Source organism: Gigantopelta aegis, chromosome 4 (genome assembly GCF_016097555.1).
Source record: "Gigantopelta aegis isolate Gae_Host chromosome 4, Gae_host_genome, whole genome shotgun sequence".
Lineage (NCBI taxonomy): Eukaryota > Metazoa > Mollusca > Gastropoda > Neomphalida > Peltospiridae > Gigantopelta > Gigantopelta aegis.
Window position 1 is genome coordinate 119,497,806 of NC_054702.1, and position 22,404 is coordinate 119,520,209.

Below are 22,404 nucleotides of genomic sequence, written 5' to 3' on the forward strand. Positions count from 1 at the left end.
TATAACATTTAGAATCCACATACGGCTATAAATTAAGTAAAAATCGTCCTATAGTTAAACGAGATTATATCATTTCAACATCAAATCGACCTTACCTAGCCTAGTTTAAAAATAAATAAATAAGATGTAGTAGCCGAAGTATGGCAAAATAAATACAAGTATAGGGAATATCCAAGTTACTATAAAATTAGATTAAATGAAAAATGAAGACCACACAAATTTGATGATAAAACGAGTATACTCTTTATTCAAGAACTGGATGCATCCGTTTCGGTTATTTTCATAGATGTCGATGTAATTGTGTATTTTATTTATAGTATAATGTGGAAATTTTATCATTGCACATGCTTTAACCATTTTGGTTGCTATTAACGTAGGTTAATGTCGACAAGCAACAACATTAAACTCAACACAGTCACATTATGTGTGGGAAGCCATGGCGTTCCATCAGGTTTGTCACGTTTTAGTGCATTTACCCAGAAGCGGCGTCTGGTCTCATCTTTTCGAAATTTATAAAACAGTATTTTTTTTTAACATCATATTATGATCTATGCAGCCAACTGCAAAACATTTTGTAGGCATCTTGGCCGTTAACTGCTGTAAATGATCGACTAAAATTGCCTCATTTCACTATCAAACCATAGGTAACTAAGGAAAAGCTTCACCGTGTCACGTGACAAACAATGGCGGCCAGAGGTCGAAGTACCCGTATGTTCGGTTCCGAGAATACCATGAAATTTACTACACGTTATTTATTTCTGAGATTGATTTTTAAATTGCACACAAAAGTAGGTAGTTTTTTCACACAAAACTGAAATAATAGCAAAAAACATTTTTATAGAATGATGGGATGGACTGTAGAACACTCTTGTCGTTTGACACACAACAGCCAGTGTTTTTCGTGCTGGGGTGTTTTTAAACTTTCATTCAGCCAGACATATGTTGATACTGAAATCACCATCATGTTACGTCTGACATATGATTATATGAGATAGCCAGCCTCAGTGAGATGACATATACGGTTATACATGAGATAGCCAGTCTTAGTGAGATGACATGTGGTTATACATGAGATAGCCAGCCTCAGTGAGGTGACATATGGTTATACATGAAATAGCCAGCCTCAGTGAGGTGACATATGGTTGCTTATGAATATACTCAAGATAGCCAGCATCAGTGAGGTGACATGTGGTTATACACGAGATAGCCAGCCTCAGGGAGGTGACGTGGTTATACATGAGATAGCCAGTCTTAGTGAGATGACATATGGTTATACATGATATAGCCAGTCTTAGTGAGTGACATATGGTTATACATGAGATAGTCAGCCTCAGTGAGATGTCATATGATTATACATGATATAGCCAGTCTAAGTGAGGTGACATATGATTATACATGAGATAGCCAGTCTTAGTGAGGTGACATATGGTTATACATGAGATAGCCAGCCTCAGTGAGATGTCATATGGTTATACATGAGATAGCCAGCCTCAGTGAGATGTCATATGATTATACATGATATAGCCAGTCTAAGTGAGGTGACATATGATTATACATGAGATAGCCAGTCTTAGTGAGGTGACATATGGTTATATGAGATAGCCAGCCTCAGTGAGGTGACATATGATTATACATGAGATAGCCAGTCTTAGTGAGATGGCATGTGGTTATACACGAGATAGCCAGCCTCAGTGGAATGACATAATAATACATGAGATAGCCAGCTTCAGTGAGATGTCATATGATTATACATGATATAGCCAGTCTAAGTGAGGTGACATATGATTATACATGAGATAGCCAGTCTTAGTGAGATGACATGGTTATATGAGATAGCCAGCCTCAGTGAGGTGACATATGATTATACATGAGATAGCCAGTCTTAGTGAGGTGACATATGGTTATATGAGATAGCCAGCCTCAGAGAGGTGACGTGGTTATACATGAGATAGCCAGTCTTAGTGAGATGACATATGGTTATACATGAGATAGCCAGTCTTAGTGAGGTGACATATGGTTATACATGAGATAGCCAGTCTAAGTGAGGTGACATATGATTATACATGAGATAGCCAGTCTTAGTGAGGTGACATATGGTTATATGAGATAGCCAGCCTCAGTGAGGTGACATATGATTATACATGAGATAGCCAGTCTTAGTGAGGTGACATATGGTTATATGAGATAGCCAGCCTCAGTGAGGTGACATGATTATACATGAGATAGCCAGTCTTAGTGAGATGGCATGTGGTTATACACGAGATAGCCAGCCTCAGTGGAATGACATAATAATACATGAGATAGCCAGTCTTAGTGAGGTGACATATGGTTATACATGAGATAGCCAGCCTCAGTGAGATGTCATATGGTTATACATGAGATAGCCAGCATCAGTGAGATGTCATATGATTATACATGATATAGCCAGTCTAAGTGAGGTGACATGATTATACATGAGATAGCCAGTCTTAGCGAGGTGACATATGGTTATATGAGATAGCCAGCCTCAGTGAGGTGACATATGATTATACATGAGATAGCCAGTCTTAGTGAGATGGCATGTGGTTATACACGAGATAGCCAGCCTCAGTGGAATGACATAATAAAACATGATAGCCAGTCTTAGTGAGGTGACATATGGTTATACATGAGATAGCCAGCCTCAGTGAGATGTCATGATTATACATGAGATAGCCAGTCTTAGTGAGATGACATATGGTTATACATGAGATATCCAGCCTCAGTGAGATGACATATGGTTATACATGAGACAGCCAGCTTCAGTGAGATGTCATATGATTATACATGAGATAGCCAGTCTTAGTGAGGTGACATATGATTATATATGAGATAGCCAGCCTCAGTGAGATGACATATGGCTATACATGAGATAGCCAGCCTCAGTGAGATGTCATATGATTATACATGAGATAGCCAGTCTAAGTGAGATGACATATGATTATACATGAGATAGCCAGTCTTAGTGAGATGACATATGGTTAAACATGAGATAGCCAGTCTTAGTGAGATGACATATGGTTAAACATGAGATAGCCAGTCTTAGTGAGATGACATATGGTTATACAGAAGATAGCCAGCCTCAGTGAGATGACATATGGTTGGTTATACAGGAAATAGCCATCCTCAGTGAGATGACATAAGGTTATACATGAGATAGCCATCCTCAGTGAGATGACATGGTTATACAGGAGATAGCCAGTCTTAGTGAGATGACATATGGTTATACAGGAAATAGCCAGCCTCAGTGAAATGACATATGGTTGGTTATACATGAGATAGCTAGCCTCAGTGAGATGACATGGTTATACAGGAGATAGCCAGCCTCAGTGAGATGACATGTGGATGGTTATACAGGAGATGGCCATCCTCAGTGAGATGACACAAGGTTATACAAGAGATAGCCAGCCTCAGTGAGATGACATATGGTTATACAGGAGATAGCCAGTCTTAGTGAGATGACATATGGTTATACAGGAGATAGCCAGCCTGAGTGAAATGACATATGGTTGGTTATACATGAGATAGCTAGCCTCAGTGAAATGACATATGGTTGGTTATACATGAGATAGCCAGCCTCAGTGAGATGACATATGATTGGTTATACACGAGATAGCCAGCCTCAGTGAAATGACATATGGTTGGTTATCATGGATAATAATAATAATAATAATGATAACAATAAATATTTTATTCCATGAGATTAGAGCTGTTAATTTACATATATATTCATCAGGGAAAACTCATTACAATAACAAACAATACAACAAATTAAATGATATAGACTCATTTTTACAAACATCAGTGTGAATCAACCTTTATAGGCCTAGATGATCCTCCACACATATATCTAAACTTGATAACACATCTAAAAATACTGTTCCAGTACATATTCAAATATGTAGACAAAAACCCTACAAGGCTGCACATGATAAATATACATTCAAAATGTACTGCTTGCATGTTTTCACGATTCTGAAACATCCTGAGTGATAAAATGCACCAGCTACAGCGAGCTGAACAAACTCAGACCCTACGATTTACATAAACTGTGTGTTAGAGATTTACATAAACTGTGTGTTAGAGATTTACATAAACTGTGTGTTAGAGACAGTGTCTGGCTTGACCTCTTACTGACAAGATTACGTCATTTCAACTACACTTTGTGCAGTTCTTCTTTAGCTGTGTAGTAGAGTTGGTATAAATATTTACTATGTAGACAAAAACCTTACAAAGCTGCACATTATAAATAAACATTCAAATGGCTCTACTAAAGGTACCGCTTGCTTGTTTTCATGCTTCTGTTTCATAACTCAGCATGTTACAGAATCACGTACCTTTAGTAGGGCCAATATGAATGTATATTTATTACATGCAGTAGCTAGTTGGAATTTCCTTATTAGCTCAGTCAGTAGAGAATTTGACTTTCATGCAGAGAAGTCTGTGGTTCAAATTCCCTTAGTGGAGGTTTATTTTTGTTACCCTTAGGCCTGTTAACATATGTAACTGGAAATAGCTGAGGAGCAAATGTCAGATAAAAAACATATTCAATAATATTTTTCATGTATGGTTATGTACCCATAATACAATTACGTATGAAAATTACAACTGGTGTCATATGACCACTCTGTTGCTGGTTGTTATAAAAGTATGTTTCAGGACAAATTAAAATAAATACATGTTCAAGCAGTATATTAATGGTCCTTTCAGTTGGTCAATTGCCACACAAACCTGTCCACCCCCCCCCCCCCTCCCCACCCCCCCAAAAAAAGAGTTTAAAATCTTATGTGTAATCACATTAAAATAAACAAGAGTATTTTTTATTACACTCGAACTATACTACAACAAAAACGTCGAGCAATTTCGTACTAGTGCATTGTACTTTAAGCCCCAAGCTACATTCTCCGACTTGACAATTACACATCAGTTAAATCCAGGCTGTAACCACTACTCGCAAAGTCACATGCTTTTAAAACATTTAAACACATATACCAAATTGCTTAACAATTTTGTCTAAGTATGTTCCTTGTCACATGGACTGTGAAAACAGTACACGTCCAATCAACCAGAGTTATCTGGCCTTGACCGTGATGTTATATTGCTATGTTTATAATACTGCGTTTGTGAAGAGCCTCATGTAACATGTAAAACGTTCTACAGTAAACTACCTAAATACACATATCACATACACCCTGTTAACAGCATTCAAGTGATGATCATCGTGTACTAGATGGGACAGCAGTTCTCAGTGTTTATTTCGGGGCCGATAATTCTTCGTTTTTTACTGCCCAAGATCAGTTAATGCTTGCTGCTATGTACTTGCTTCGTTTTTCTGTCGTTTGTGTTATTTTAGGCTACATATCGTGCTTATGCTGTAACATCCTAACCCCCATAACCTCAATATAGTGCTATCCCATCCCATTCTATCCCCCTACACCTACAGTGACAATATGATTAACATCCTAACCCCCATAAGCCCAATATAGTGCTATCCCATCCCATTCTATCCCCCTACGCCTACAGTGACAATATGATTAACATCCTAACCCCCATAACCTCAATATAGTGCTATCCCATCCCATTCTATCCCCCTACACCTACAGTGACAATATGATTAACATCCTAACCCCCATAACCTCAATATAGTGCTATCCCATCCCATTCTATCCCCCTACACCTACAGTGACAATATGATTAACATCACCACAAACAAGAACTGCAATACACTAAGGTGCCACTGTGTTCTATACAAACAGATTACTGTTCTGGATTATGTACACTGTATAAGTTACACCACGTCTACAGGACGGGTGAGATGTGGGGCTGGGGGTCTTTCGGTAGTTCGTAATGTGCCTCAAACTCCTCCACCTCCTTCTCGATGTCAGCCTGGGAGGTGGGGGGAGGGCGTGACTCGATGTGCAGGGCGGGGTACTTCTCGGGGTGGGAGTGAACTTCCTGCTCCACAATCTCAATGTGATGTTTCCTCCGCTTCTCGGGGTCCATAAGGTAGCTGAAAACACAAACACTAATTAACACAACACAGAAACTAAAACAACACAGAGGCAGAGTGTGGTTTGTTGAAATGAGGGGTGCATAATGCATCAAGTGAGCTCATGTGTTAAGTTTACTCACTGGTAATGGATAAAGCTCCCTGTTAAGATTTACTCACTGGTAATGGATAAAGCTCCCTGTGTTATGATTTACTCACTGGTAATGGCTAAAGCTCCCTGTGTTATGATTTACTCACTGGTAATGGATAAAGCTCCCTGTGTTATGATTTACTCACTGGTAATGGATAAAGCTCCCTGTGTTATGATTTACTCACTGGTAATGGATAAAGCTCCCTGTGTAAAGATTTACTCACTGGTAAGATTTACTCACTGGTAATGGATAAAGCTCCCTGTGTTCAGATTTACTCGCTGGTAATCGATAAAGCTCTCTGTGTTAAGATTCACTCACTGGTAAGATTTACTCACTGGTAATGGATAAAGCTCCCTGTGTTCTGATTTACTCACTGGTAATGGATAAAGCTCCCTGTGTTCAGATTTACTCACTGGTAATCGATAAAGCTCTCTGTGTTAAAGGGGAAGTAAACTCCAACATGAGCCTTGTGTTGGAAAGATGCATACCCGGACCACACCACCAACACATACTGACATTTTAAGAAATTAAAAACGCATAATTTTAGAGTTAATAAAAAAAACTTGATTATTCCTGCTAACTGGGGGCAACGATTTTGTTTGGTTTTCGTGGCATCCAGTAATCTAGCTTGGGACGAAGTGATGTCAGATCCTACCAACTCCTGTATGCACAGTGTAAACTAATGCAGTAATTTACGACAAGGTGCTTCCCAGTGATCAACCGGACTTGTAACACAACATAAATGACTTGATAATATAATAAACTACTTAACTAAATATATTTCAATTTGCATTAACACAATGAAATAGGGTTACAATATTTTTATCTCTTAAAAAATCCAAATTAAAAAATGCATACTAGTAGGCTACGTTGGAGCAAAAACTACCACTCATGATACCCAAGTGATAACTTTCTTTTCTTTGGGACTACGTAATTGGTCAGTTCTTTGAGTTTAGATTGGAAAATCTACTTAATCAAGAGTTTTACAGAATGATTTACAGTAATAAAGCCTGATGGTGATAATGTCCATTATCATTATACGGGTAGCAGGATATTTCACCATACCCTGTGATGTTCATATTGGTACATATTTTTGTCAGGGCTCACCCTGTTCATTGCCAAATTAGCCAATTGCTTTGACTAATAAAATTTTGCTTAAATTAACCACATTTTAATAAATTACAAGAAAATAACTCTTCATTTCAGAAAAATAGCTAAACCAAAATATGTTCCAGTGTGAGCCCTATTTGTGTCTAGCCGGCAGTAATTTATTACCCTGTCTGGTTACCTGTCAAATATACACCTGCCAATCAGGAATCACAGGTGGAGGCAACTACACAATAGACCAATTAATTAAGAAAACACTCCGATTATCATTTCAGTACGTAGGTTACTGCATGGACAAAACATGATAGTTATTTCGACCAATTTGACAATGGTGGTTTATTTTGAACTGAAAAATAATATGTACTTATTGCTGGCTTACTGGGATATTATTACAGAACACTGTGATGCATGCTTGTTTCATCATCACTCAAAAATCAGGTACGTTCGTTTCTCCAATTCTAAGACTAATTCCTAATGTGACACATTAAGTATTACATAACCACCAGCTCGCCAGAGGGCGTATTCACTGCGATGGAACAAAATGGCTGTGCCCGTTATATATAATAGCTGTCACATTTAACTATTTTATTAATTAAATATAATAATATACTTGTTGATACTGAGCAACAATGTGCATTAAATATCGTTGAATATGCATACCAGTCCAAAAGCCTTGCATGTGCATTCCTTTAAGATTTACTCACTGATAATGGATGAAGCGAGCTCCCTATGTTAAGATTTACTCACTGGTAATGGATGAAGCGAGCTCCCTGTGTTAAGATTTACTCACTGATAATGGATGAAGCGAGCTCCCTATGTTAAGATTTACTCACTGATAATGGATGAAGCGAGCTCCCTATGTTAAGATTTACTCACTGGTAATGGATGAAGCGAGCTCCATGTGTTAAGATTTACTCACTGGTAATGGATGAAGCGAGCTCCATGTGTTAAGATTTACTCGCTGGTAATGGATGAAGCGAGCTCCCTGTGTTAAGATTTACTCGCTGGTAATGGATGAAGCGAGCTCCATGTGTTAAGATTTACTCGCTGGTAATGGATGAAGCGAGCTCCATGTGTTAAGATTTACTCGCTGGTAATGGATGAAGCGAGCTCCATGTGTTAAGATTTACTCGCTGATAATGGATGAAGCGAGCTCCATGTGTTAAGATTTACTCACTGGTAATGGATGAAGCGAGCTCCATGTGTTAAGATTTACTCACTGGTAATGGATGAAGCGAGCTCCATGTGTTAAGATTTACTCACTGGTAATGGATGAAGCGAGCTCCCTGTGTTAAGATTTACTCACTGGTAATGGATGAAGCGAGCTCCCTGTGTTAAGATTTACTCACTGGTAATGGATGAAGCGAGCTCCCTGTGTTAAGATTTACTCACTGGTAATGGATGATGCGAGCTCACTGTGTTAAGATTTACTCACTGGTAATGGATGAAGCGAGCTCCCTGTGTTAAGTTACTCACTGGTAATGGATAAAGCTCAGTTTCAAGATTTACTCACTGGTAATGGATGAAGCGAGCTCCCTGTGTTAAGATTTACTCACTGGTAATGGATAAAGCTCAGTTTCAAGATTTACTCACTGGTAATAGATGAAGCAGGCTCCCTGTGTTAAGATTTACTCACTGATACTGGATGAATCGATGTCCCTGTGTTAAGATTTACTCACTGGTAATGGATAAAGCTCAGTTTCAAGATTTACTCACTGGTAATAGATGAAGCAGGCTCCCTATGTTAAGCTTTACTCACTGATAATGGATGAAGTGAGCTCCCTATGTTAAGATTTACTCACTGATAATAGATAAGCGAGCTCCCTGTGTTAAGATTTACTCACTGGTAATGGATAAAGCTGAGTTTCAAGATTTACTCACTGGTAATGGATAAAGCTGAGTTTCAAGATTTACTCACTGATAATGGATGAAGCGAGCTCCCTGTGTTACAATTTACTGGTAATGGATAAAGCGAGCTCCCTGTGTTAAAACTTACTCACTTATAATGGATGAAGTGAGCTCCCTGTGTTAAGATTTACTCACTGGTAATGGATAAAGCTCAGTTTCAAGATTTACTCACTGGTAATGGATGAAGCGAGCTCCCTGTATTAAGATTTACTCACTGGTAATGGATGAAGCGAGCTCCCTGTTAAGATTTACTCTCTGGTAATGGATGAAGCGAGCTCCCTGTGTTAAGATTTACTCACTGGTAATGAAGCGAGCTCCCTGTGTTAAGATTTACTCACTGGTAATGAAGCGAGCTCCCTGTGTTAAGTTTTATTCACTGGTAATGAAGTGAGCTCCCTGTATTAAGATTTACTCACTGGTAATGAAGTGAGCTCCCTGTGTTAAGATTTATTCACTGGTAATGAAGTGAGCTCCCTGTGTTAAGATTTATTCACTGGTAATGGATGAAGCGAGCTCCATGTGTTAAGATTTACTCACTGGTAATGGATGAAGCGAGCTCCCTGTGTTAAGATTTACTCACTGGTAATGGATAAAGCGAGCTCCCTGTGTTAAGATTTACTCACTGATAATGGATGAAGCGAGCTCCCTGTGTTAAGATTTACTCACTGATAATGGATGAAGCGAGCTCCCTGTGTTAAGATTTACTCACTGGTAATGAAGCGAACTTCCTGAGTTAAGTTTTATTCACTGGTAATGTAGTGAGCTCCCTGTGTTAAGATTTACTCACTGGTAATGAATAAAGCTCAGTTTCAAGATTTACTCACTGGTAATGGATGAAGCGAGCACCCTGTTAAGATTTACTCACTGGTAATGGATAAAGCTCAGTTTCAAGATTTACTCACTGGTAATGGATAAAGCTCAGTTTCAAGATTTACTCACTGGTAATGGATAAAGCTCAGTTTCAAGATTTACTCACTGATAATGGATGAAGCAAGCTCCCTGTTAAGATTTACTCACTGGTAATGGATGAAGCGAACTCCCTGTGTTAAGATTTACTCATTGGTAATGAATAAAGCGAGCTCCTTGTGTTAAGATTTACTCACTGGTAATGGATAAAGCTCAGTTTCAAGATTTACTCACTGGTAATGGATAAAGCTCAGTTTCAAGATTTACTCACTGGTAATGGATAAAGTTCAGTTTCAAGATTTACTCACTGATAATGGATGAAGCAAGCTCCCTGTGTTAAGATTTACTCACTGGTAATGGATAAAGCTCAGTTTCAAGATTTACTCACTGATAATGGATGAAGCGAGCTCCCTGGGTAAGCTGGGCCACCTCATTAGTTACGTGACATGCGAACAAAAGCATGTTCCTTGGTTTGACTTTAAGAGCAAATCGCATGAAGGTCATTGAGTAGACTGCTAGAGCTGTAAGAGTAAATATTTGAAGGAATAATCAAAACAGCAGACATGTAACTAATATCATGTTATCTCAACACTAGTGACTAATTTCATGATGTTGTCTCAACACTAGTAATTAATATGTTGTCTCAACACTACTATTATCATGATGTCATCTCAACACTAGTGACTCATTTCATGATGTTGTCTCAACACTGGTGACTAATTTCATGTTGTCTCAACACTAGTGACTAATTTCATGATGTTGTCTCAATGCTAGTGACTAATTTCATGTTGTCTCAACAATAGTAATTAATATGTTGTCTCAACACTACAATTATCATGATGTTATCTCAACACTAGTAACCGACATGGTGATGTTATCTCAACACTAGTAACTGACATTGTGATGTTATCTCATTAGTATCTGACATCGTTATGTTATCTCACCACTAGTAACTGACATCGTGATGTTATCTCAATGCTAGTGACTAATTTCATGTTCTCTCAACAATAGTAATTAATATGTTGTCTCAACACTACAATTATCATGTTATTTCAACACTAGTAACTGACATGGTGACGTTATCTCAACACTAGTAACTGACATGGTGACATTATCTCAACACTAGTAACTGACATGGTGACGTTATCTCAACACTAGTAACTGACATGGTGATGTTATCTCAACACTAGTAACTGATATGGTGATGTTATCTCAACATCAGTATCTGACATCGTGATGTTATCTCACCACTAGTAACTGACATGTGATGTTATCTCAACACTCATAATAACACCCTGTTATCGCACCTGCTGTCATCTTGCCACTAATTATCTCGGGATCTTTTTTCAAGTCACCCAAAGCAGCCAGCGGTAAACCCCAGTTAGCAACTGAAAAGATAAGAAACAAAGACATACAAGGTAAAATTATCAAATAAATAATTAAAAGAGATCTAACTTACTGAAGGTAAAATTAAATCAGTTATATAACCTTCACATGGTGACATGTAAACTAATGAACAGACATGAACAAGGCTGAGGAGACTGAAAACAGTGAAATACCTCCCACCCCTCCATCCACCCACACTTCTTATCAATAACATTAGAAATAAAGCCCACCCCTCCATACACCCACACTTCTTATCAATGACATTAGAAATACCACCCATCCATTATAAATACCTCCACACTTCTTATCAATGACATTAGAAATACCGCCCACCCCTCCATACACCCACCCACCCCTCCATCCACCCACACTTCTTATCAATGACATTAGAAATACTGCCCACACCTCCATACACCCACACACCCCTCCATCCACCTACACTTCTTATAAATGACATTAGATATACACCTCTCCATCCACCCACACTTCTTATCCACCCACACTTCTTATCAATGACATTAGATATACACCTCTCCATCCACCCACACTTCTTATCAATGACATTGGATATACACCTCTCCATCCACACACTTCTTATCAATGACATTGGATATACACCTCTCCATCCACACACTTCTTATCAATGACATTAGATATACACCTCTCCATCCACACACACTTCTCATCAATGACATTAGATATACACCTCTCCATCCACACACACTTCTCATCAATGACATTAGATATACACCTCTCCATCCACACACACTTCTCATCAATGACATTAGATATACACCTCTCCATCCACACACACTCCTCATCAATGATATTAGATATACACCTCTCCATCCACACACACTCCTCATCAATGATATTAGATATACACCTCTCCATCCACACACACTTCTTACATGACTATAACCTGAAATTAACTAACATTTTGTAAACTATTACATACCTGGACCCCAAAAGTGCTGAAAAATAACCAAAATATAGATTAATTTATCTATTTAAAATATTTCCTTATAACAGAAGTTATAGAAAAATAGTTTTGGTATTATATACAATTATAAATTAAAACAGTTACTAATGTGAATAAAATAATGATATATTTCATTAATTTATGTAAATTATGTTCTCCATGTCTAAAATTGTTTGCATGAATGCTGTAAAAATAAATATTAAAACATACTCAGACATGTAAACCATCATCAGATAAGTGATATGTAGTTTGATTTCAAGCTTATATCCATGAACTGTGTCATTTTACATGTATCTGTGATATATAACCACAAATGAATCAATCCTACCAATAATCTTTGTATAATTAGGGAATAACCCTGCTGTGTTTTGCGATTTGCGGACGTATATCGGTGGTTTTACTGTCACAAATTTAGTTTTATTTAATAAAACGGTAAATCTAAAGTGCTGGTTACTCTTACCAATTAGAAGTCACTTAAAGCAAGGACAGCACATACTGACATAACAGTGGTGGAGCACTGGCTGGTATATGTAGCACCATTCATGCAATTCAACTGACTTCTACTGCACATAAACATGCACATCACATACCCTACATATCATACACCCCACTCCACACATCATACACCCCACCCCACCCCACCCCACCTCATCAGCACATCATACATCCCACCCCTCCACACATCATACCCCACTCCGCACATCATACACCCCACCCCTCCACACATCATACACCCTACCCCACTCTACACATCATACACCCCACACACCACCTCCTCAGCACATCATACACCCCACCCCTCCACACATCATACATCACACCCCACTCTGCACATCATACACCCCACCCCTCCACACATCATACACCCCACCCCTCCACACATCATACAAATGCACATCATACACCACATCCCTCCACACATCATACAGCCACCTCCTCTGCACATCTTAAACCCCACCCCTCCACACATCAAGCACCCCACCCTACTCCACACATCATACACCCCACCCCACACATCATACACCCCACTCCTCCACACATCAAGCACCCACCCTACTCCACATCATACACCCCACCCAACTCTACACACCATACACCCCACCCCACTCTACACATCATACACCCCACTCCCCCACACATCACCCCCCCACCCTACTCCACACATCTGCACCACACACCCTCCACACATCATACACCCCACCCCTCCACACATCATGCACCCCACCTTACTCTACACATCACACCCACCTCCTCTGCACATCATACATCACACCCCCCTAACATCATACACCCCACCCCTCCACATCATACACCCTACCCAACTCTACACATCATACACCCCACCCACTCTACGCATCATACACCCCACTCCTCCACACATCATACACCCCACCCTACTCCACCACACATCATACACCCCACCCCTCCACACATCATGCACCCCACCTTAATCTACACATCACACCCACCTCCTCTGCACATCATACCCCCCTAACATCATACACCCCACCCCTCCACATCATACACCCCACCCCTCTGCACATCATACATCACACCACCTCTGCACACCTACTAGAATATCTACAACCCTTATGATCTCCGCTGCACATAAAACATGCACTTAATGTGACCCCCTCCAGCACATCCATCAACATCATACATGCACTTAATGTGACCCCCTCCAGCACATCCATCAACATCATACATGCACTTAATGTGACCCCATCCAACACATCCATCAACATCATACATGCACTTAATGTGACCCCATCCAACACACCCATCAACATCATACATGCACTTAATGTGACCCCATCCAACACACCCATCAACATCATACATGCACTTAATGTGACCCCATCCAACACATCCATCAACATCATACATGCACTTAATGTGACCCCATCCAGCACATCCATCAACATCATACATGCACTTAATGTGACCCCATCCAGCACACCCATCAACATCATACATGCACTTAATGTGACCCCCTCCAGCACATCCATCAACATCATACATGCACTTAATGTGACCCCCTCCAGCACATCCATCAACATCATACATGCACTTAATGTGACCCCCTCCAGCACATCCATCAACATCATACATGCACTTAATGTGACCCCATCCAACACATCCATCAACATCATACATGCACTTAATGTGACCCCCTCCAGCACATCCATCAACATCATACATGCACTTAATGTGACCCCATCCAACACATCCATCAACATCATACATGCACTTAATGTGACCCCATCCAACACACCCATCAACATCATACATGCACTGCACGAGCCCCCCACCAACACAGCCATCAACATCATACATGCACTTAATGTGACCCCATCCAACACATCCATCAACATCATACATGCACTGCATGAGCCCCCCACCAACACATCCATCAACATCATACATGCACTGCACGAGCCCCCCACCAACACATCCATCAACATCATACATGCACTGCACGAGCCCCCCACCAACACATCCATCAACATCATACATGCACTGCACGAGCCCCCCACCAACACATCCATCAACATCATACATGCACTGCACGAGCCCCTCCACCACCCACCCCCACCCATTAATCAACATACCTGTACATGCACTGCACATAAAACATTTATTTATATTTAAAATATGTAGAATATTTCCTTGAAAATTAATATTTATACTAGCCAAAGACTAAATAAAGCCCTAAAATGAGCCATGCCCCCCCCCCCCCCCCCCCCCCCCGCATATGTATCAACTTACTGTACTAGAAACAGCAATACAAGTCCATCACATCATGGAGAACATGAAAAGAAAAGAAGACATAAAACATCAACAACTTGCCACGTTTAGTGAAGACAAAACAACATCTCAAGTAGGCCGTGTTTTAACTTCCTTACCCTTCTCATGAGGTGCCATTCTTCAACCCATTAATTACATCTTAGTTATAATCTAGGTCAGATTCAAATGCAGTTTTAGTGAAATTGACACTGTGTGGTTTACTAGGTGACCTGCGTGTACTAAATCATGAACATAATAATGGGCACGTAGCTTGGATCATGGGCATTTTCTAAAATTCTCTGGATATGATCACACCTATATCCGAGGTAACAATAAACCCTAACATTCCATACATCGAAACATTGAAATTTCAGAAGTTGCATTCTGCATGTTATTGACAAGTCACCTTCTGCATGTTATTGACAAACATACAAATATATATAGTGCAGTCTTTTAACGGTTTTAGTGTCAAGAGTTTCATACAATGGTGTTTGATGGCATCCCAGGGCTCGAACTTAAGAATTTGTCTCCCACGGCAATTTTTAAAAGAACTGCAACAGGTGAAACAGTCCACCAACGGCAATTTTGAGCCTGCCTATGGCAATTTTTTTTTAATTGACATTTGTAGCAAATAAACCCGACTGAAAGGCTATCTTGTTATATGTAGACATCTTTTAAATGTGCAAATGTTAAATATTGGCAGATAATATACACCTAGGGCCGTATGCATGAGGAGCGGATAAAACTAAACGCGGATAGCGTTTAAATTTATTCGCTTTTTGATATGCATAAACATAAATGACGCCGCGAATAACTATCCGGCAGCGTTATTTTTAGATTGGGAGAACTCCTCACCGCGCATAGCATTCTGGAACCGAACGTTGCGCTTACAATGTACTTCTGTCAACAAAAAGAACAGTGTTTCATTTAATATTTATAAATAAATAAAATATATAAATACATGTACATTTATTTATAAATGATATAAAAAAAAAAAAAAAATAATAATAATAATAATAATAGGCCTAATACAAAAATAATAATGAAAATAAATAAAATTAAATACATAGTTAAAAGAAAAAAAAAAAAATATATATATAGCAATCCAGTTATTAACAGTCATTAAAATTTGCAGTATATATTTAGGAAGGGGTGCAAATTAAAAACAAATACTAATAAAATAGAGGCAAATAGTCTTGCCAAATAAATAAATAAATAAATAATGGGGGACCAAGATATAACACCCAGCATACTAATAAAATATAGAAATGCAGATAGAGAGGTAGATAACTGGAAAATAGGTCGAACACCAACCATAAGCGATTGGGGGTGGGGGGAGAACATTTTCAAATTCGGGTAAAAACGAATAAACATTCGGGCAAAATTAGCTGGCCTTAAAATTTTTCTCTATGTATTTCTACCATTCTACTGACAGAATTATTTTTAACATAACCCATGTGAAAGGAAGGAAGGAACTGTTTTATTAACGACACACTCAAGACATTTTATTTACAGTTATATGGCGTCGGACATAGGGTGAAGGACCACTAAGATATTGAGGGAGGAAACCCACTGTCGCCACTTCACGTGCTACTATTTTCGATTAGCAGCAAAGGTTCTTTTAAATGCACCATTCCATACAGAGGATAGCACATATTACAGCCTTTGATATACCAGTTGTGGTGTACTGGCTGGAGCAAGAAATAGCCCAATGGGTCTACTGACAGGGATCGACCCCAAACTGACCGCGCAAGCACTTTACCACATCCGAGAGAGAGAGAGTGAGACAGACAGAGACAGAGACAGAGAGAGAGAGAGAGAGAGAGAGAGAGAGAGAGAGAGAGAGAGAGAGAGAGAGAGAGACCCAGTCCTAGAGAGGGGGATAGGGAGGGAGGGAGGGAGGGTAAGGGGTAGAGGGAGAGGGAGAGAGAAATAACAAAGAACTACGCTACAGGTAAATCCATTACTCAACCCGATTACCTACACTTGACGACGATAATGTACTTTTTGTCGGAATTTATACAAATAAAGAACTGGGTTTTTTCATGTGGATTATGAGCCCCACACCCACCCACACCCCCAACCCTACCACCACCGCAACAGAGTCTTCTTTTGGTTCAGTATACGAAATGGACTGAACATTTATGAAAATAAACACCCAGTGAAACTCACTTGAGGTTTTGTTAAAATGAATTATGGGACACACAGTCGTAGTCTAAAATATGTTGGCAGAAGCCCAAAAGAGAAAGGGAAACTGTTTTTAATACAGGGGCAATGTTTCGTTATTATTATTTAATAGCCATATAAAAGTAATAATACTAAAAAATGAAATAATATTTTTAAAATCCAATTGCAAATACATGTATACAATTTATAATCTGGACTAAAAGTTGTAAAATGTCATCAGTATTATTTAACACACATAAACAACTTTTAGAGGCGTATCTAAGACATTGAATGCTCAATTATGGACACCACGAGAATGGAACTTTTAATTTCAGTTTTTCATTAATTTGTCATTGCTTTCAATAAGCTCTACAAAGATTTGATTTCCATTACTATACCGAGTGTAATAACAGTAATCCGTCAAATCAACTGTATCTTAAATAACTAGTAATGTTAACTACTAGTATTTACACTTAATACACAGGGACTTAATTCCATGTTATACGTATATATACTCTATTCCATGTTGAAACTTAAAATACCATAAAAATAAATGACGTTTTGTACATGATATACAAAATATACAGAGAAAGAAATAAGGGTACACTTAGTATTGAATACTATTATCATCCTAATGTCTGTATAAAGTACGAAGGTGTAATGTGGGAGTCACTGAATGACAGTAATGTGAGACTGGATGACAGTAACACAGTTAACTTACTGACACAATAGATGAGTGTTTTTTCACTATCTCCTGTAAGTGTTGGGGTGATCCCTTATTTCTTTCAATCAGTACATATTGCCAAACAGGGCATACACTGTAATACACAACAAACAACAATTCAAAGTAATATTTATAATTAATTTCACCTTACAAATTGCGAAGAGTGAAGCAAGTATAGTGTAGAAGTAAATAAACCAAGTGTAGATAACTTAAGATAAGCCCATCTTAAATTGTTAATTAAATTGGGTAACATGTCAGATGGAACATGTAATTAAATACTTACTCAATATTGTACATGAACAAAATTATTACTTAAAATTATTTTTTATTCTTTGTCAGATTTTAAAACAATTTCATGTATTTTTCATATTTATTTTGTTAATTTGTCGTTATTTTATTGATTGTGTTGCATTGTACTTCTCAATTATAATCATCTAACTGTAACATTATTTTCCTGTTGCGTATTGATTTAATTTTAAAATTCAAAATAAAGATGTATGAAAAATGTAAAATATGAATATCATTTTGTGTTAACAGAACATGTAAATCAGAAAGTTCACATTTACTTATTACTTTGTCATCTACAGCTCTTTAAGAGTAAATGTATATTAGTATATAACAGCTCTGCTATCAACATCATGAACCACTTGGGTTGAAATCTCTTTCATATCAAAGTTATCATCTTGTAACAAAACAAAACCTGGATCACCGTCATTGAATTTCTCTGAATCAGATGGAGCTTTTTAGCACAGTTATGCAGCATTACACAAACCATAATAACTTTATGAATCTTAGAAATTGGCACCTGCTGAAGAGTGTTGTCAGTCCTTCTCACCAAATTGTTGACTGATGCATGTCTATAACATAAAATGAACCAATACATAAATAAGTGTCAACGAATCAATGAAAATAGCTTATATAATCATTATATATCTTGCACATGTTTTCAATAAAAATTAAATTAAACTACTTGTTTCAGTTACGAAAACTATGTTCCGCTATTATGGGTAGCCTACATTACAGTACTGTGCATGGCCATTTCAATCATCCGGTGGTTTGATATTATTTACGCTAACAATTTAGTGAAAATCTAAAACTTGTATTTGCTTACCTTAGGCTAGTTGTTTGACAAGCTGTCGTCTATGTTCCCAGGCATACCCACCCCAATAAAGACATACAGATTAATTTCTATATTTCCATTTTTGTATGTTCCCCAAATAACCTTCCCATTTTTAGACAAGTTGTTGACGTGTTTTCGTGAACAACATACATGTATGACGTAATCAAAGTTCGTGCTTACGTTGTTTGAAGTTAAAAAGAAATAGGAAGTACAATGCCAATGGGAGGGTTTTTGATGGGGGACGGTTTTCGATAGGTTACATTAAAAGACTGAAGACAGTGCATAAGTATTACATAAAAACAAGTTCCTCACCAATCAGTTACCGTAGACATATTGAAAGTGTTGCAAACTTGTACTTTTGTAGATTTTTGACAGCGATGTTAACACGCCCAACCGACTGGACACTTCGATGTTTCCTGATATTTCATCTGTGATCTTCAGAATATCTTGTTGTTCAAATTTAAATTCTTCATGTTTTCCCACATTATAAAATGTGTCAAATTGCTTTGTTCAATCAAGAAATAACCAGTTTTGTCGACATATTTGCCTGTTTCTGAATCGCAACACACCAGCGCGGCCATTTTCCTTTCAGACTTATCCGGCAGATAGGCCTTTATACGCAGAAAATGTAGTGAATAGCATTATTCACGTTTAGGCTATTCGGGGAGCTCTATCCTGCTGTCATGCATACCAAATTTCCCCACTTATCCGGCGGATAGGCACTATTCCCGGATAGTGGACTTATCCGCCCCTCATGCATACAGCCCCAGGTGTATACATTTCGCCATTGTTGAGAAGCTTTATCGACAGCATAAAAGTGCCATCGGTAATGCTCTCTACCGACAGCAATTTATATCTCAACGACGTCATCGGAGCCACCGTTAAGTTCGAGCCCTGGCATCCACTTACATGAAAATAGAAATATTGAAAATATATTTCTTTTTTCTATTCGGGCTGGGATGTAGAACATACAATGCTGCTTTTAGTAAAAGGTAGCCTATGTGATGTCATGAGTTCGGCCCGTACCCCCCCCCCCCCCCCCTTTCAATGGTTAGGATTAGTCTTTAGAGCCTTTGATATATCAGGGGTATGGGTTGAACTCTTTCCGACCAATGTGCCGATGCGTCATTAAACCAATAGCTAGTGCTAGCAGGGGCATGGGGCATGGGGTAAATTGCTTTGGGCAACACCCCTCAATCATGAGTCAATGCAGGCACCACATGTAACAAAGCAAAGGGGTCTGAAAATCAGAAGTCATCGATCTGGTTGAATAAAACGGGCCCAGTATTCGACGAGTACCTAGTAGCCTAGATACATACATAGGGCGACAGCTAGCGGGGGGGGGGGGGGGGGGGGTGCAATAACAAAAATTCGGAAACAATTATAGAAACTTAAAGAAAATTGTCTTCTTAACCGTTTAAGGAGTTTTAGACTATTAACTCCCCCAAAAAAAAACTACTAGCTACGGCCCTGATACAGTACACAGATGTTCTGTCCATTGCTGTTTTTATCAGCTTTATGTGGGGCGGACATTCGTCTGCTGGGAACTCGAGGATGTGCAAGGCTGAACGACGGGAAAATCTCTTATGATCAACAAACCTGCAAATATAATCTCTGAAATCTTTACTAGTCACATATGAAAGTCCCTTTTTAACCAGAGCCCCTGCCATTTCGTATGTGCATTAAATCTATCATTCACAATCACAACCCAACAACACTCAAATCGACACTTTCCGTATATAATCGTTATTTTAGACTGGTATACTTGGATATGCATTAATTTGGACTAAAACCCCAAACCTCAACTCCGTACCACCATAATCCACTCTTAAATGGGCGAGACGTAGCACAGTGGTAAAGCGCTCGCTTGATGCGCCGTCGGTTTGGTGATCGATCCCCGTCGGTGGGCCCATTGGGCTATTTCTCGCTCCAGCCAGTGCACCACGACTGGTTCATCAACGGCCGTGGTATGTGCTATCATGTCTATGGGATGGTGCATATAAAAGATCCCTTGCTGCTAATAAAAAAAAAAAAGAGTAGCCCATGAAGTGGCGACAGCGGGTTTCCTCCTTCAATATCTGTGTAGTCTGACGCCATATAACCGTAAATAAAATGTGTTGAGTGCGTCGTTAAATAAAACATTCCCTTCCTTCCTTCCACTTTTAAATGCTTTTTTTTTTTTTTTTTTTTGGTCACTTATCTTCAGTTAAACTTGATGTAAAAAGAAAAGGAAACTTACTTTTGAAAAACAATATATTTTTGATCAGTATAAATCAACAATAATTGTTCATAAAATAAAAAAATAAAATCTCGATTAGTTTAACCACCAAAACGTTAAATTTAAATAGGGGCCTACTGTTCTTAAAATCCATTTTGTATAAATAAATCAATTGTAACTTAACAAATATAATTTGAAATTCCGCGAAATGACGATTTTTAACTAGCTATTGATATATTATGTAGGTGTTTAAAAAACGTGTGTTTACAAATACCACCCAAAATGAGAGAAGCTTTATGTTAATATGTTTATACGGTTTCTTTTCAGTATTTTACGTCAAACCCAACCACAAAGTACACCCCCAAAAATAAATAAATGAAAAACAGAACACTTAAAAAAATAGTTGTGGCTGGTAGGGTGTATTGGCTTTTAGGTGGTCATTCAAATATTACGTAACTCTATTTTTGTAAAAATAAATAAAAAAATAGACAATTTTTTTTTTTTAATTATGCAACGTTTGCAGACCCCCTTCCAATTGACAAACAAGTCATGCGATGGGTGCAATATAATTTTAACGTGCCGTTTTGTGATTTGGAAAAATGCAGATAGGCTACGTATTTCAACTCGATTTATAATTCGTAGACCCATTGTGTATACGTCTACATTAAACATTGTCGCCTGGACAGTGTGTTAAATGAAAAAAGGAGAGGGGTGGGTGAATTTAGTGACAAAAAAGTGCGTTAAACAAGATAAATAAATCTACCCACTCGAGCGTTACGCAAGTTGAATGCACACCTCCCTCCCCTCCAATGGGAAAATGAAATTAAATCCAGGTACAATTCCTTCCATTATTTGATTTGGTTCTTTATACGTTTACTCGACGAGATTTAATGGTACATCACTAGTTTACTCATTAAAACTTGATGAAAACTTTCGTGACT

At 38.4% G+C, this 22,404-nt stretch overlaps 1 protein-coding gene across 1 annotated transcript; it reads right to left on the reverse strand.

Annotated features, from left to right (window-relative positions):
- Positions 1–3,694: 3,694 nt before the first annotated feature.
- Positions 3,695–20,985, reverse strand: LOC121371914 (mitochondrial pyruvate carrier 1-like). Its single transcript, XM_041498156.1, has 6 exons — positions 20,845–20,985; positions 15,218–15,221; positions 12,425–12,440; positions 11,388–11,468; positions 10,469–10,601; positions 3,695–6,028 (listed from the first exon to the last, which is right to left on the reverse strand). The coding sequence occupies exons 1-6, from the start codon at positions 20,913–20,915 to the stop codon at positions 5,818–5,820; spliced, it is 516 nt and encodes a 171-aa protein (XP_041354090.1). The 5' UTR covers positions 20,916–20,985; the 3' UTR covers positions 3,695–5,817.
- Positions 20,986–22,404: the final 1,419 nt, after the last annotated feature.